At 47.7% G+C, this 14822-nt stretch overlaps 1 protein-coding gene across 3 annotated transcripts in view; it reads left to right on the plus strand.

Moving 5' to 3' along the window:
- The window catches only part of KCNS3 (potassium voltage-gated channel modifier subfamily S member 3), a 31503-nt gene extending 20226 nt beyond the window's left edge, over positions 1 to 11277 (plus strand). For all 3 annotated transcript variants that reach the window (XM_028514310.2, XM_036027677.1, XM_036027676.1), the window contains exons 2-3: positions 1656 to 1842; positions 9268 to 11277. In XM_028514310.2, the coding sequence (XP_028370111.1) occupies positions 9327 to 10802 (1476 nt within the window). In that variant the 5' untranslated portion in view covers positions 1656 to 1842; positions 9268 to 9326 and the 3' untranslated portion in view covers positions 10803 to 11277. The remainder of the gene's footprint in view (positions 1 to 1655; positions 1843 to 9267) is intronic.
- Positions 11278 to 14822: the final 3545 nt, after the last annotated feature.

The following is a 14822-nucleotide window of genomic DNA, read 5'->3' on the forward strand; positions in this document are numbered from 1 at the left end:
AGTTGGCTAACGTCATGGTCTGTCTGTCCCTAAACCAGCCCTGTCCTTCTGTGATGAGCTGGTGGCCAGCCGTGCTTGGGGTTTCTTAGATGTGCTCAGCAGCCTAAATACTTTGTTGACTTTTCATTTCGGTTAATTTTCCCTTCCCTTAAAATGTGCTACATTTGGAAAGAAATCCGGTAGGGAAAGGGAGACCGCCTGTCTTAAGTGGCAGGGCAGCATTTCTTGGTTTTGTTTGAATGCAAACACCTGAGGCTGCGGGAAGGCCCTGGAGCAGGGGCGGGAGGAGGAGACGGAGGAGGATTATTTGAGCTCCTGAAATGATTTTATTTATCCCTGTTGAGATTTCTCCACCTCTTCTTCCAAGAATCCTGTCTCAGGAGTTCAGTCTGGGTGGAGCTGCGTTTTTTTCCCGAATCATTCTCCCTTGTCAACTCTATTAGAGGTGGAAAATCTTTGAAGGATCTCCCTGCCCACAGGGTGCCGGGACCAGCTTGGAAACTGCTCCGCTGTGTTTCTCTCCGTTGCCTCCTCGTTGTTGTCAGGACACCTTTACTCGTGATGTGTGCTCTGGCACCTGTGGGCTCCTGGGGGTGGAAAGGGGCGGGCCCGCATCCTGTCTGTAATCCCAGAGCTGGGCATAATGCCCTGCAGATCTCACACTGTAATGAATGTTTGCTTAGTGACTGAAATAGCCAGAGGCACTTCTTTGACTCTTTCTGAGACTCGGAATCAATCTTTTCTTCTTTCTTCCCAAACTTTTGGACCAGGTATTGATGGGAAAACGTGAAAATCAATGGCTGAATGCTTAGATACTAATACAATGCTAAGAGAATGCGTCAACAGGAGGCAAGGCTTACCTCATGGTGAGCTGGGGTTTTTTTTTGCATTCTTTACTTTATTCAGAGAGAGAATTGAAATTTGTGCTTTTATTCGTTTTGATGCAAACTTAATTCTCCCTCTGTATACACCCCTACACGCACAGACACACACACAGACACACACACACACATGCACACATGTATGCACACATGCATACATTAACCAGCAGATTCTGATCAGCTCCTGTAGTCATTCTCACCTGTGAAATATAACAGTGCACAAATAAAGCAAAATTGAATTTGGCCAGCTTTCGAAACCTATTGATTTTAAATTAGAGCAGCAGTGTTAATTCTATTAGGGCAGTCACACTGAGAACTTGGTCTTGGAAATGGATTAAAATGTATTCATTAGAGATTTCTAAGTATATCCTTGATGGATTAGCTAGGAAAATAACACTCCTGGAAGAACTGTGGGGGGGAATGAGTGAGGGCAGTCGTAATTCTAGTGCCTCGTTTTGTAGTTGGATGTTCTGTTGGCTTTGGGGTCCCTGGAGATGCCCCAAGTGTCCACTACAGTCAAGATCTGAGAGTCCTTAAGCCTGAGAGTGGTTGTGACTCTTGAGTCTTCGTGATGATGGGTCTCGACCCATGTGTCCAGTGGGAGTGATGGTTCCCTGGGGGGAAGGAAAGACTGCCCCTTCCCTGAGAGTTAGGCGGGGCCTGAGATGCGGGCTAATCGGTCAAGTGCCCTCGTGCAGAATCTGAGATAGAGTGTCTTGTCTTGGGTGTGCTTCCTCCACGGAGTTGCAACTTGACCGATGGCTTGTTCTGCAGGTGAGCGTGATTTCCCAGCGGCTTCTCTGTGCCACCAGAGAACAAGATTCTTCTCCTCTTTTTGGCCACTAAATGCCTCTGTGCACCACACATTCCAGTGGGGGAAGAAGGGCGGAGCTTCATGGATGACGATGGACATTCCGCTGGCCAGGATGAGGGCAGACTGCGAGACATCATCACCACAAGGGTAAGAGTTCCTCTCTGATTGTTTCTCTGGCCCCGTTACTGGCCAAAGGAAGGGGAGAACGAACCTTACGGCGGGGAGACAGAAATGAAGGTGAGACCCCAGGGAGACTACTCTGATTGTGAAGTCACTGGGCAGTGGGGGCAGAGGACCAAGGAGGAAGGGAAGGTGTCAGCCTGGGAGGATTGGGTTGCAGCTGTGCCGAGGGATGCGGCAGGCCAGCCCAGGGAGGTTCAGGGACCACGTTGCCCACCCCTGCTTTGGACATGGGTAGTTCACACTGAAGAGAGTGACACTACTATTTTTGTGACAAGATTCTCTTCATGTCCATCTCAGTTGGTTTGACTTACAGTGGGTGCTGTACAGCTGGGGTGGGTAAGAGTCTGGTTCGGGTCACATGATCGGGGGGAGCTTATCGGCAGTACCTGAACCAGAGACACATTTTTAAAAAATATTTTATTTATTTATTTTTAGAGAGAGGGGAAGGGAAGAAAAATGAGAAGGAGAGAAACATCAACGTGTGGCTGCCTCTCATGTGCCCTGTACCGGGGCTACAGCCTGCAACCCAGGCCTGTGCCCTGACTGGGAATCGAACTGGCGACCTGTTGGTTCTCAGACCCACACTCAATCCACTGAGCCACACCAGCCAGGGCCCAGAGACACATTTTCAGTGAGACACATGATGTTGAAAACATGGTGGATCCGTTCAAGTTAAAATGAAGACATCTTACATAAAGGGCAGGACTTCTGGGATCTCCTGGGGCACCAAAAATACATCTACCCAGGTCCTCCGTTCCCACAAAGAGCTCTGGCCCTGGGCAGCCTCTGCCTCTCAAACAACCGCAGGCGGTTTACCACACCGTCCCCAACCAACCCACTTCATTTGTTTAGCTCACTTATTTGGCCACTGGAGGCATTTTGTTTCATCATGCCTACTTTGATCATTCTGTCAGCTCTTTGATAAAAACATTAGAGCCTTTGTTAACTCTTTCTGATAAAAGGGAAGATCTTTCACTAGACTATGGGCATCAGTGAGCACCAGGGGCTGGGGCTGTGGAGACGACAATAAGTCATCTCCACATGGAAGCAAGTAATCTTGCTTCCATGGAAGAGCTTAGAGTCTAATGACAATGATGATGGGATTTGCGGGGGGTTGGGGAGGGAGGAGACCTGTAAAAACACATTACAGTATCTTGTGGTGGGTACTAAAATAAAAGTGGACCGAAGGACTATGGGAGAAGGTGAGTAGAGTTTGGAAGCTGGGCAGGAGGACTATTACTTTGGTCTAAGTGAATTCAGATCCTCTAACACCCCCTCCCTGGACACTGGAGCATCACCACTAGCCATTTGTGTGGGTTCCTCCTCCATGTGGAGGGACTCCTTTGGAGACTTGATGACGTGCCTACTGCAGAGGTGAGGCCCCCCTCTTGTGGCAAAGTCCACATTTTTCCTGTTTCTGGGTGAAAATCTTCCATCTATGATTCTTTTTTTAAAGATTTTATTTATTTATTTTTAGAGAGGGAAGGGAAGGAGATAGAGAGAGAGAGAGAAACATCAATGTGCGGTGGCTGGGGGTTATGGCCTGCAACCCAGGCATGTACCTTGGCTGGGAATCGAACCTGCGACACTTTGGTTGGCAGCCTGCACTCAATCCACTGAGCTATGCCAGCCAGGGCTCATCTATGATTCTTTGCTCTTCTGCTACTTGGCTCATTAAGTCATTCAGCTGCCTGAGCAGTCCTCTGCTTGGAGATGAGCTGTGCGCATTACAGGGAGCCCTGACATTGCAGGAGGTGGGAGTCTCGCTAATAGAGGTCCAGGGGCAGGAAGGGGAAGGTAAAGGTACTGTTATTTCCACGTCCTATTTTTGGAATGAAGTTTGATATGTATCTTTTGTTTTTGAAAGACTTTTGCATTTGTCATTTACCATCAAAATGTGTCTGACATCTTTTATAGATCAAGAATTGACCCTCTCAAGGTCAGGTGGCTGGGAAATAGCAACTCCAACACAAGTTTTCAGGTCCCCGGCCTTTTACTCTGTGTTTTAGTTCAGCATAGATGAGGGGACCCAGTGCATTCATTTTGTTTGGTTCAACATGTAAAAGTCAGGCTTCGGTTATGAATGTTCTGAAACAGGGTGACCTGAAGCCCAGTGTCATGGGTGTCATGTCAGCTGTGCCCATGGTGTCAGAACACGTCAGGTGGGGCAGACCAAGGAGGGCCCTCTCCTTCTGTCTGTTTGGCCAGGGGGACCCACATTGTAGTCAGGCCTGCTTCCTGAGCTGGGCTGAGCTGTTGGCAAGGTTCCTGGAGGGATGGCTCCATGTCGGAGCCTCAGGATGTCCCAGGAATGCTGGTCCCTGGAAACAAAGACTCAAACACTCCCAGAAGGCTCTTCAAAGTTTTGTGTGTTCTGCCCTCTGGCTCTAGGCGTGTGTTTCTAGATGTCACACAAACAGCTATTTCTTTCTCAGGGTTGCACTATGTTAGCTGTGGTGAAAATACCCTGATTCATGAAGACCTGAACCAAGGACCACCAGCCTTTACATTTCCAAGTTCACAATCAGAGTGCACCGTATAATCTTGTTGACAGTTTGTCTGCTCTTTCTGGCCCCATTGTTTATTTCCTATGTGCGCGCTCTCTCTCTCTCACTCTCTCTCTCTCTTTCTCGTTATGTGTTACCTGGGCCAGTGCCCAGGGGGCTTGCTCTAAGACACGGTCATCACTGGGGCAGGGGCCTTGTGGGGTGGCATGCTCTATCTGTGAGTGTGGATTCAGTTTAGATTTTCAATTCTCTTTACATTTTCTTGGTTTTATTTGGAATATTCTCACATAGCATAGACAGCAATAGAATTTAGTATGGCCTACCCTTTTTAAAAACAAAAATAATTTTAAAATTAATAGAATGAAATGCATCTTTTTTAGAAGAAAGTTTTCAACAGATGGTAGTATTAATGCGGAAAAATGCCCCCCTTTTTTTTCTTTGATGGAAGGACTAATGTAGATTTTGGACTAGTGGGAAGAAAAAAAGGAATCCAGGTTTTCCTTTCCTTTTATGGAATTGACTTTAAAAAGTGGTTCTGCCCAGTTAAAAACTGGTTTGTATTTGTTACACTTGTGTTACTTTTCTGAGCCAAGTGAGTGCATATCAAAGCCACGGATACACACATGTACACACATATGTGTCAGCCTCGAATAGACATGGTTTCAAGAGTATTTTTCACGGGAGTTTGAGAGCAAGCCGCAGAGAGAGAGGGAAGAGGTGAATGGCTTTGAAAAGGCTTAACAGGTATCAATTGGGGTGAAGTGGATCAATATAATTTTTCTTTAAGATCCCCATGAATATCTTGAACTTTTGACATTTGTCTTTCTTTTCCATCTTACAAACAGCAAGAGGCACAGGGTGTGCAAATACAGTGTATAGTGTTCTCGGGACAAGTGGTTTGGATTGATAGTAGCAGGGAGATGGATTCCGTGAGCCTAATCTCTTCTTGAGGAAGAGAATCAAAATAGTAGTTGATTTTTCTGTCTTGTGTTCAAATGCCTTCTGTACCCACAGATCTGCCTCATTTGAGGTCCTGTGCATCCTTGGTGTGCTAGTAGCAAAAATCCCTTACTAAAGAGTATGGCATTCTTTAATAAAGATGACGATAAAATATGTAAATTTAAAATCAGCTAGTCCCTCCTTCCTCCCACTTTTTGAAAAAAAATTAAATGCTCATATTAGAGGCTCAGTGGAAGGAGTCCGCCCCATAAAAGCTGGATAATGTTGCTTAAACTCTGATCCTTAGGTTCTCCTATTTGCAACATTGGGATATAAGACCTTAGGATGGCTGGGAGAATTACAGGACATGATTCACTCATTCAGTGATAACTACTGGTGTCCAGGAGTTCCACGAATTGCTGGGAATGAAAGGATGAACAGTTGTGTATGTTAAAACACTTGCCATGGTGCATGGCCTAAAAAGCTGCTTAGCAAATTCTCCTGAAACCGTTTTTGGTGGGGAATTTTAACATGTACGAACATAGAGACACTAATACATTAAACGTTTCTGTACCCAACACTCAGCTGCAACAGTTACTAGTTCAGCTTGTATGATAAGTGCCCCCATTCCCTGTTGCTCTCCGCAGATTACTTGGACATAAATGTCAAACACAGCATAATTTTATCCATAATGTTTTAGCATATACTTCTAAAAGATAAATTTGTTTTGAAGAGCATAATTGTGATGTTACTAGCACATTGAAAAAGTGACAATATTCTTTTATGTTATCATGTGTTTAGTTGGTGTGGAACTGTCCCTGATTTTCACATTTTATTTTAAGCATTTGACCAGTTGGAGTCGGGGTCCATGTCAAGGCCACACACAGAACCTACCTGATATGTCCCTTACTTGGTCCACATTGCTTGTCTCGTACGGTGTCCCAGAGTCTGCGTTCTGCTGACTGCATCCTCTAGTGCCATTGAACAGGTTTTTGTGAGATCTCTCTTTGATTTCAACGGGAAGACCTAGAGGCTGGATCAAGTTTAGGCATTTCTTTTGGCAGGGGGCGGGGCGGTTGGAATACTGCAGAATTGTGTGTATATTTCCATCAGCAGGTACATTATGTCTTGTGGTCTCTGTTTTGCTATATCAGACCTGATCAGTGGGTTCAGGTACTCTGGTACTCTGATCTACCTGGAATGAAATTCCCCATCAGCTTATTACCCTTGTTTGAGAGGGTGTGGGGAACAAATAATAAAGGGAAAGTTTGCATTCACGGGACACTGTGCGCCTGTAAAGGAGCCTCTCTGCAGTGTGTAAAGGTGGGAGTTCCTCCTTCCGTGCCCTGGTCACCTGCTGTGGTCCAGACACAGCCAAGGAAACCAACCGTGTGCTCTGGCCGCTGTGACCTGGAGAAGCTCAGCTTGCCCACTGAGCCCAAGCTTTTGATCCGATCCACAGATGCGTTCCTTTTCTCTGTTCGGAAAGCCCCATGAGAAGGAGCCTTTGGTTTGAGGATGTGTGCTGCTCGTATGACTAGGCTTCGTGGAATGAAGGGCCCCCCCAATGGGCTTTTCACTGGCGTGGAATGAATGACAAGCAAGGAGGAGAGGCTGGAGGACTGATATTAGGGGCCATAACCGTGGTCATCAGGGAAGTGACTGCAGAATCCATTGGGAAATGGACCATGTGCCCAAGGACTGTGAAACCCGCTCAGGCAGACAGTGTGGTGCAGGCGGACACTGGCTCTCTGTCCTCTCTGTATGGTGGCTTTCTGGGACAGCTGAGGAGAGGAAAAGTAATCCACCGGGAAATAGCTTCCATTAAAGTCTTAATGCTAGCTTAGCCGAAACCAGCTCCTTGGCGCATCTCACTCCCGTGCTCGCCATGAGCAGAAGCTTGCTTCCAGGGAGCGGAAGTTCCATGAATATTTGACCAAGCCTCGAGCTCCGATTTAGGTTCTTCAAAGACGACATCTAAGTGAAAATAGAAAGCAGAGGCAGAAAGAAGTCATGTCCCTTCGAAGAGGTCAGCAAATCTGCTAAATGGTGCGTCAGGCCGCGCTGTGGTCTCTGGTTCGAAGGGAGCACATTTAGCGTTGGCGTCCCGGGAGAAAATGCCCATGTCTTCCCTGTGACCATGCGCTTCCTGCTGTGGGGGGTAGCAGAAGGCTGGGGCCTCTGGTGTGTCCTTTGCAGAGGGGGAGGCACTTGTGTCTGCGACAGCCTTGGTTTTCTGGGAACATAAGGGGCAAGAAATCCCTTCTCCACATCGTTTCCTCCTCTGGCGGAGTCACCCACTGCCCACTTGTGCAGAGTAGAAAACACACCCTCTTTAACCTGCCAGCCCCCTTGTCCCCTCTTGCCAGTCAGTCTCCAGGTACTATCAGTTGTAGAAACTTTGTGAACGTTCCTTTAATTTGTCACTTCCTCTTTCCACACACCATCGCTGTCTGAGTGTGAGCCCTTCACCTCCTCTTCCCCGTGCTGTTGCATCCCGTCTCCCTGGCCCCAGCCCGTGTCCCAGCATCTTCCTCCCTGCTGACCCTGGGGTCTTTCTGAGTCACAGTCACAAATGCAACCATGTCCACTCACTGGTTAAGATTGTCCGGTGGTCTCGCCTACAGACTCTTCAGATGGTTGTACAGCAGGTCCTTGGATAACATCATTTCGTTCAACATTATTTTGTTACAGCTTTGATGAGCTGCCAGAGGAATGTAACTCTTGTTTTATATCAATTTAGCCTATGGTAGCATTGGTTGTGTCATACGTTAACGTTATAGAACCTATAGACATTAATAGAACCTATAGAACCTATAGAATCTATAGACAGAGGGCTTATCTATTCATGGTGTGGCTTTTGCACACGCTTTGGTGCCTGCTGTTGGGAATTCCTTTTTCCCTTGTTGGTCAGCTCGCGTGACAGTCTCCTACCTTCGGTTTATCTGCATCATCTGTTCAGAGGAATCACCACTGTATTGAATGGTGGTCAAACTCTATTACTTTCTCTCTGAGAAGTGGGTCTGGTACAATCCATCCGGGTTAGTGTCAGGGCTGAAAGAAGGCTCCCTGTGCTGGGCCAGCATAGACTTGGGTGCCATCGATTGGGAGGGTGTGGGAGACCGTCTGTCAGAGGAGGGAGGAGGTGGGAGAAGAGGTGTGTGTGTCGGGAAACTGATAGTGCAATTAACTTAAAAAGGTTTCCCCAGTTTCTTCTGCTGTGGGTGTATTTGAAACACCATCCCCTGCTGTGTAAAGATATCTTTAAGATATAGGGTGCTTGAGGACAGGGAGTTAATTGTATCCCCTTGATGGTCCACAGTCAAACATAGGGAACAGGGCTTTCTTTCACAGGAGTGAAACATAGGAACATAAGGGGAAATGTGCATCTTTTGGGAGAGCTGAGGTGAGCCCCCAGTGGAGTGTGGGTTGGGGGTGGGGTGCAGAGCAGAGGGGAGAGATCTTTTCTTGAGGGTGCATGACCGAGCCCTGGGCACCAGGAGAGATTAGCTGCGAGCCGGGCAGCGCTGGCCTGTCACGTCTGTGCTGAGCACATCCAACACCCGCTCCTCTTGGTTGAGACTGGAGAGGCCTGTATTGTGTAAGTGATCCCAAATGCCTTGCTTTTTATTGGGGGTTGGGGGGTGGGAAGGAAATTTTGGATGCTTAATGGATAAAGCAATAAGAATTGGTATTCATAAAAATTATGTGGCTGTGTTTTCTTTTTCCTCAACTATGGATTGTGAACTCCAGTCTTTGAAAAAAAAAACATTTCGTATTGATGTTTTTTTTTAGTCAAGATGTGTAAGTGCAGTATCCCTCTTTATTGCATCTCCTGCTTTTGCTGTGAATGTCGCCCATCGCCCTGGAAAGGGCAGATGAGAAACAAGCCTGGCCAGGCACCGCGGGGGTCAGTGCTAACGCCGTCTTCTGCTCCCTCCAGGTGCAGCGTGAACCTCCTCGTCTTCCTTCCCAGCCAGCTCTCCGCCTCCTGCGTCCACCATGGTGTTTGGTGAGTTTTTCCATCGCCCTGGACAAGACGAGGAACTCGTCAACTTGAACGTGGGGGGCTTTAAGCAGTCCGTCGACCAAAGCACCCTCCTGCGGTTCCCACACACCAGGCTCGGCAAGCTGCTCACCTGCCACTCGGAAGAGGCCATCCTGGAGCTGTGTGATGACTACAGTGTGGCCGACAAAGAGTACTACTTTGACCGGAACCCCTCCCTGTTCAGATACGTGTTGAATTTTTACTACACGGGGAAGCTGCACGTCATGGAGGAGCTGTGCGTGTTCTCGTTCTGCCAGGAGATCGAGTACTGGGGCATCAACGAGCTCTTCCTCGACTCCTGCTGCAGCAATCGCTACCAGGAACGCAAGGATGAGAACCACGAGAAGGACTGGGACCAGAAAAGCAACGACGTGAGCACCGACTCCTCCTTCGAAGAGTCCTCTCTGTTCGAGAAGGAGCTGGAGAAGTTTGACACTCTGCGGTTCGGTCAGCTCCGGAAGAAGATCTGGATTCGGATGGAAAACCCGGCCTACTGCCTCTCCGCCAAGCTCATCGCCATCTCCTCCCTGAGCGTGGTGCTGGCCTCCATCGTGGCCATGTGTGTCCACAGCATGTCGGAGTTCCAGAACAAGGACGGGGAGGTGGATGACCCCGTGCTGGAGGGGGTGGAGATCGTGTGCATTGCTTGGTTCACCGGTGAGCTTGCCATCCGCCTGGTGGCCGCTCCCTGTCAAAAGAAATTCTGGAAAAACCCCCTGAACATAATCGACTTCGTCTCCATTATTCCCTTCTATGCCACGTTGGCTGTAGACACCAAGGAGGACGAGAGTGAGGACATCGAGAACATGGGCAAGGTGGTGCAGATCCTCCGGCTGATGAGGATTTTCCGGATTCTCAAGCTTGCCCGGCACTCAGTCGGACTTCGGTCCCTGGGTGCCACACTGAGGCACAGCTACCATGAAGTTGGGCTGCTGCTTCTCTTCCTGTCTGTGGGCATCTCCATCTTTTCTGTGCTCATCTACTCGGTGGAGAAAGATGACCACACGTCCAGCCTCACCAGCATCCCCATCTGCTGGTGGTGGGCCACCATCAGCATGACAACTGTGGGCTATGGAGACACCCACCCGGTCACCTTGGCTGGGAAGCTCATCGCCAGCACATGCATCATCTGTGGCATCTTGGTGGTGGCCCTTCCCATCACCATTATCTTCAACAAGTTCTCCAAGTACTACCAGAAGCAGAAGGACATCGATGTGGACCAGGGCGGCGAGGAGCCCCCAGAGAAGTGTCACGAACTACCTTACTTTAACATTAGGGATATCTATGCACAGCGGATGCACGCCTTCATTACCAGCCTGTCTTCCGTGGGCATTGTGATGGGCGATCCCGACTCCACGGACGCCTCAAGCATCGAAGACAACGAGGACGTTTATGACACGGCCTCCTTGGAGAACTGCACAGCCAAGTGAGCAGGGGTGTTCACGCCCGCATCCTGTGTCCCTCCCCGATGACAGGTTGACACAGCTTTATAAACCTCCAGGGGTTCGTTAACATCATTTAATTCTCAGGGTGTACCTTTCAGCCATAGTTGGACATTCATTGCTCCGAGATGATAGAATTCTCTTTATTTTTCTCAGTGAAGTGAACTAAATGCCTAGTTCTGAAATTTATTTTTACAAGAAGGAGTTGTGATATGATTTTGGAAAAAAAAAAGAAGAGAAATGGTATTGGGTGGGGTGTGCCGCTGCGGTTTCTGTATCATTCCGTGTTTGTCATTTACTCACGCCGAGCTGTCAATCGCTGACAAGTAGAATCCAAGGCCCAGCTGACTGAAGGCTACATGCATGTAAGATCCACAACATGAGACAGTGCATGTAAATCCATGTTCATGTTCTAGACATGGAAACTAGGAGCCTAATAAACTGCCTAATTCAGTACGGAGAATGTCTTGGCTGTATGGTTTTTTGTGGAGTGAGTACATTTCAGTATGTTCAAAACTGGCCGGGAAGGAAAATGCTCTTTTTAGAGCATCCGGAGTCCTTTCTGTATGTTTTTGAGTTTTGGACACACAATGGGCTAGTTCTTTGGTTCAGGGGGGAGTGGTGGTGGTTAGAAGAGAGTGTCCATCATAAAACACACTGTCCAGTGTAAACTGATTAAACACATATATATTGAGGATGTAGCCAAATTGGAATCCATGAATGAAACATGGGCCCCTGCAGATATGATTCCAGTATGTATTTTGCAGTTTATAATTGCTACTGCTGGGACACAATTTGGTTACCTGAAAATCACGCAGAGCGGAGTGAACCTGTATGCTCAATGTCAGAGGTACACATTGCCTTCATGGGAGGAAGGAGAAATGTACAAACACACAAATGTGACTCATTACGGCCAGAGAAGTGGAATTTAAGTCATTGAAAAAAGCTACTCCAGTACCTATAAGATGAGCCCACATTTTGAAAGTAGTCTTAGAGACAGTAATGTCTGCATCTTACGGAGAAACCCCTCATGACAAAAGTAGACAAGCGTACTCATTTCCAGGGCAGTGACAGCAATTCCATCCCATGCGGAGAGAATTGAGCTGAAGCCTTTGTTTCAGAGATGTAGAGTGACTGTAACTCATGCTGTCAGGAGGGGTTCTCTTCCTGAGGGCATGTGAATGGAAGAGCCACGTGGGTTTTTCCCCACCTTTCTATGTTTGCGGGTGCATTTCATTGAAGGGCCATTGCCTGCAGGTTGTCCGATGAAGGTAACTCTGACTCATCACTCCTCTGAATGTTTCCGCGACTTCTGAGGTGGATATAACCGAACAGGGTTGGTTTATGGCCACTTTTAAATCCGGAGGCTTATTACATGCATATATGTCATCCTTTTGCCCATTTAAAAAAAACTTTCCTTTTTCCCCAAATGTCTTTAATGTGGGCAGAAATACAGTTTTGAAGCATAGCTGTAGAATGTGGGGTCTGTTGTTATTAAAGATTTCCCGGTTAGTAGTGCAGTAATAGAAGCCTGCTTATGTATTGTAGTAACAGTAATAGTAATGGTAACAGTGATGGTAATAAGAAAGTAATAGTAAAGTAGTAATAATAGCAATAGGGATAATAATAAACTACTATGTAAGCACTTTACCTATGTAATCTGGTTTATTCCTTACAGTATTCCTGGCATCAGGGTTTATTACTGTCTCCGCTTTAAGACGAGGAAACAGGGTCACAGGAAAAGGGGCTTGCTGATGTTCACGCAGTGAGTAAAGGAGTTGGGCTGGGAACGTGGTGCCAGATTCCAGAGCCGCGCCTCCCACGCTGCGATGTTCAGGAGTGAATTTAAGGACACGTGAGGACAGGGGTCATCCCAAGAGACACAGAGCAACAGACTCTGTCCGACTTTGATTTTCTAGGATGGGAGTAGAAGGGAAACGCAGGCTTGCACACCTTTCCTCTCCCGACGCACAAGGCGGACCCGTTTGCTGATAGAGCGGTGCTCTCTAGGATGCCCTGGGAGCCGGAGCAGCCTCTGAGGTCCTTCCTCGACCCAGTCTGCAGCAGCCGTGGGAGAGCTGTGGCTCTGCAAGACCTCAGAAATCTCCCCGCTGGTGGGCTCTGAAGGTGAGCGGCCCAGCCTAGCACCTTGCAGTCTGAGCCCTTGTGGTCAGAGCCATACAGGAGTTGTGTTTCTGCCTGCATCACACATGAATTCCTGGAGGCGGCTTGGGAGAGCACTCAGCAGTGTGTGGAGCAGTGACTTCCTTCGGGGCTCGGCCGACTGGAAGTGTCTCCCCAGAACCCTCTTACCTCGGTCCCTAGCGTGATCTTCTTCAGAACCCCTGCCATGCAGTTGGGCGTCTAGTGACCAAGAGCCTCAGTGTCTCCTTGTGCTAGCCCGTCTCAGCTTTCCTGACATGCGTGCAGCTCACCCGTTTTCCTTCCCACTTGACGGGATGGGGGGCTCCTTCCTACAAGCATTACTTTCCCAGGGCTGTCGGGACAAGTTATCACGAATGTGTTGGCTTAAAACAACAGAAACATATCTCCTCACAGCTCTGGAGAACCGAAGTTTTTAACTGAGTCTCAGGCTAAAAATAAGATGGTGCAGGGCCAGGTCCTTCTAGAGGCCCGTGGGGTGGGGGAGGGGAAATCCACTGGGTGGCTGTTTCAGCTGCTGGCAGCTGCCTGCATTGCCTAGCTTGTGGATACATCGTTTCAATATGCCTTCTCTTCCGAGTCACGCTTCTCTCTTCCTCATTCTCATAAAAATATGTGATTCCGTTTAGGAGCCACTCAGACAATCCAGGGTGATACCCTCATGTCAGGACCCCCAATTTAATGACCTCTGCAAAGTCCCTTTGGTCATATGAGATAACATTTACAGGTTCCAGGGCTTAGGAACCTGATATCTTTGGGGGCTGATATTCAGCCTATACACCGAAGTTACACAGCTCTGAGGAACCCTTCATTTTTAATGGTGTGCTAATATAAATGCATCTTACTGTGAGATTGTACAACATTAATAAAGTCGAACACAATTTGTGAAGACATTTACAGGTGTCAGCAGAAAGGTAGCTGGTGAAATATCATTGTGAGAAAAGTCACCAATGCTAATTTAAAATTAAGGCATATAAATCTAGAATAGAAGAATCATATTGAACGTTGAAGCAACTTTTAAGTGTATTATAAACTTTTTGGGGGAAACAAAATGTCCCTGAGGTGCAATAGATCTGAAGATGGATGGAAGCAGCGAACCTAGAGTCAGAAAACCTTTGGCTTGCATTCCAGATCTGTTGTTTCTCTCTGAATAAACCTGGGGAAGCCACTTCGCCTCCCTAAGCCCCAGTGTCTTGATGTCTGAAAAGGAGGAAACCACAAGGTCATGGTTATGTGGTTGTAAAAATGCTTCCAGTTTGTTCTGCTAACCCTTGAGAGAAAGAAGCTATAATGAGCCCCTCTTTTCTTGAAAAGGAAGACAAATAGGAGAAGTAACTATTTGTGTGTCTAAGATGAACTTTATTGCATTCTTTAGAAAGAGAGTCCACGAACAGAACATTTGGTCCCTGCAGCGCTGTGTCGCTTTATCTGAGCTCAGCCTTCCATCCAAGCGAATCCTGCCAGCCTCCAACAGGAGCATACATTTCATGGAAAAGTTCCACGCTGCCGAAGGCCAGATGTATGAAGCACACGCCGAGCTCTTTCTCCAGTAGCAATTATCTAATGAGATTGCGCCGAGGCTGCAGCAGGCGGACCGGATTTATTCCCATTGGAGCAGGGAGCACGTGCCGGGGTATTTATAGACCGCAAAGGATGTTTGTCAGCGTGCACAGTGCACGCATTCATCCCCGAGTGCTGGCAAGAAATAGCCTCATTGTTTCTGAAGAGCTAATGATGGATTCACAATTTCTGTTAGCGAATCTGTGGCTGCAAGGGATCCTCTCCCTGGATGATGATGATGATGACTTCAGCCTGAGCGGTTCCCATTGTGGACGGAATAGAGGA

The sequence above is a fragment of the Phyllostomus discolor genome, chromosome 6 (genome assembly GCF_004126475.2).
Source record: "Phyllostomus discolor isolate MPI-MPIP mPhyDis1 chromosome 6, mPhyDis1.pri.v3, whole genome shotgun sequence".
NCBI classification, from domain to species: Eukaryota; Metazoa; Chordata; class Mammalia; order Chiroptera; family Phyllostomidae; genus Phyllostomus; species Phyllostomus discolor.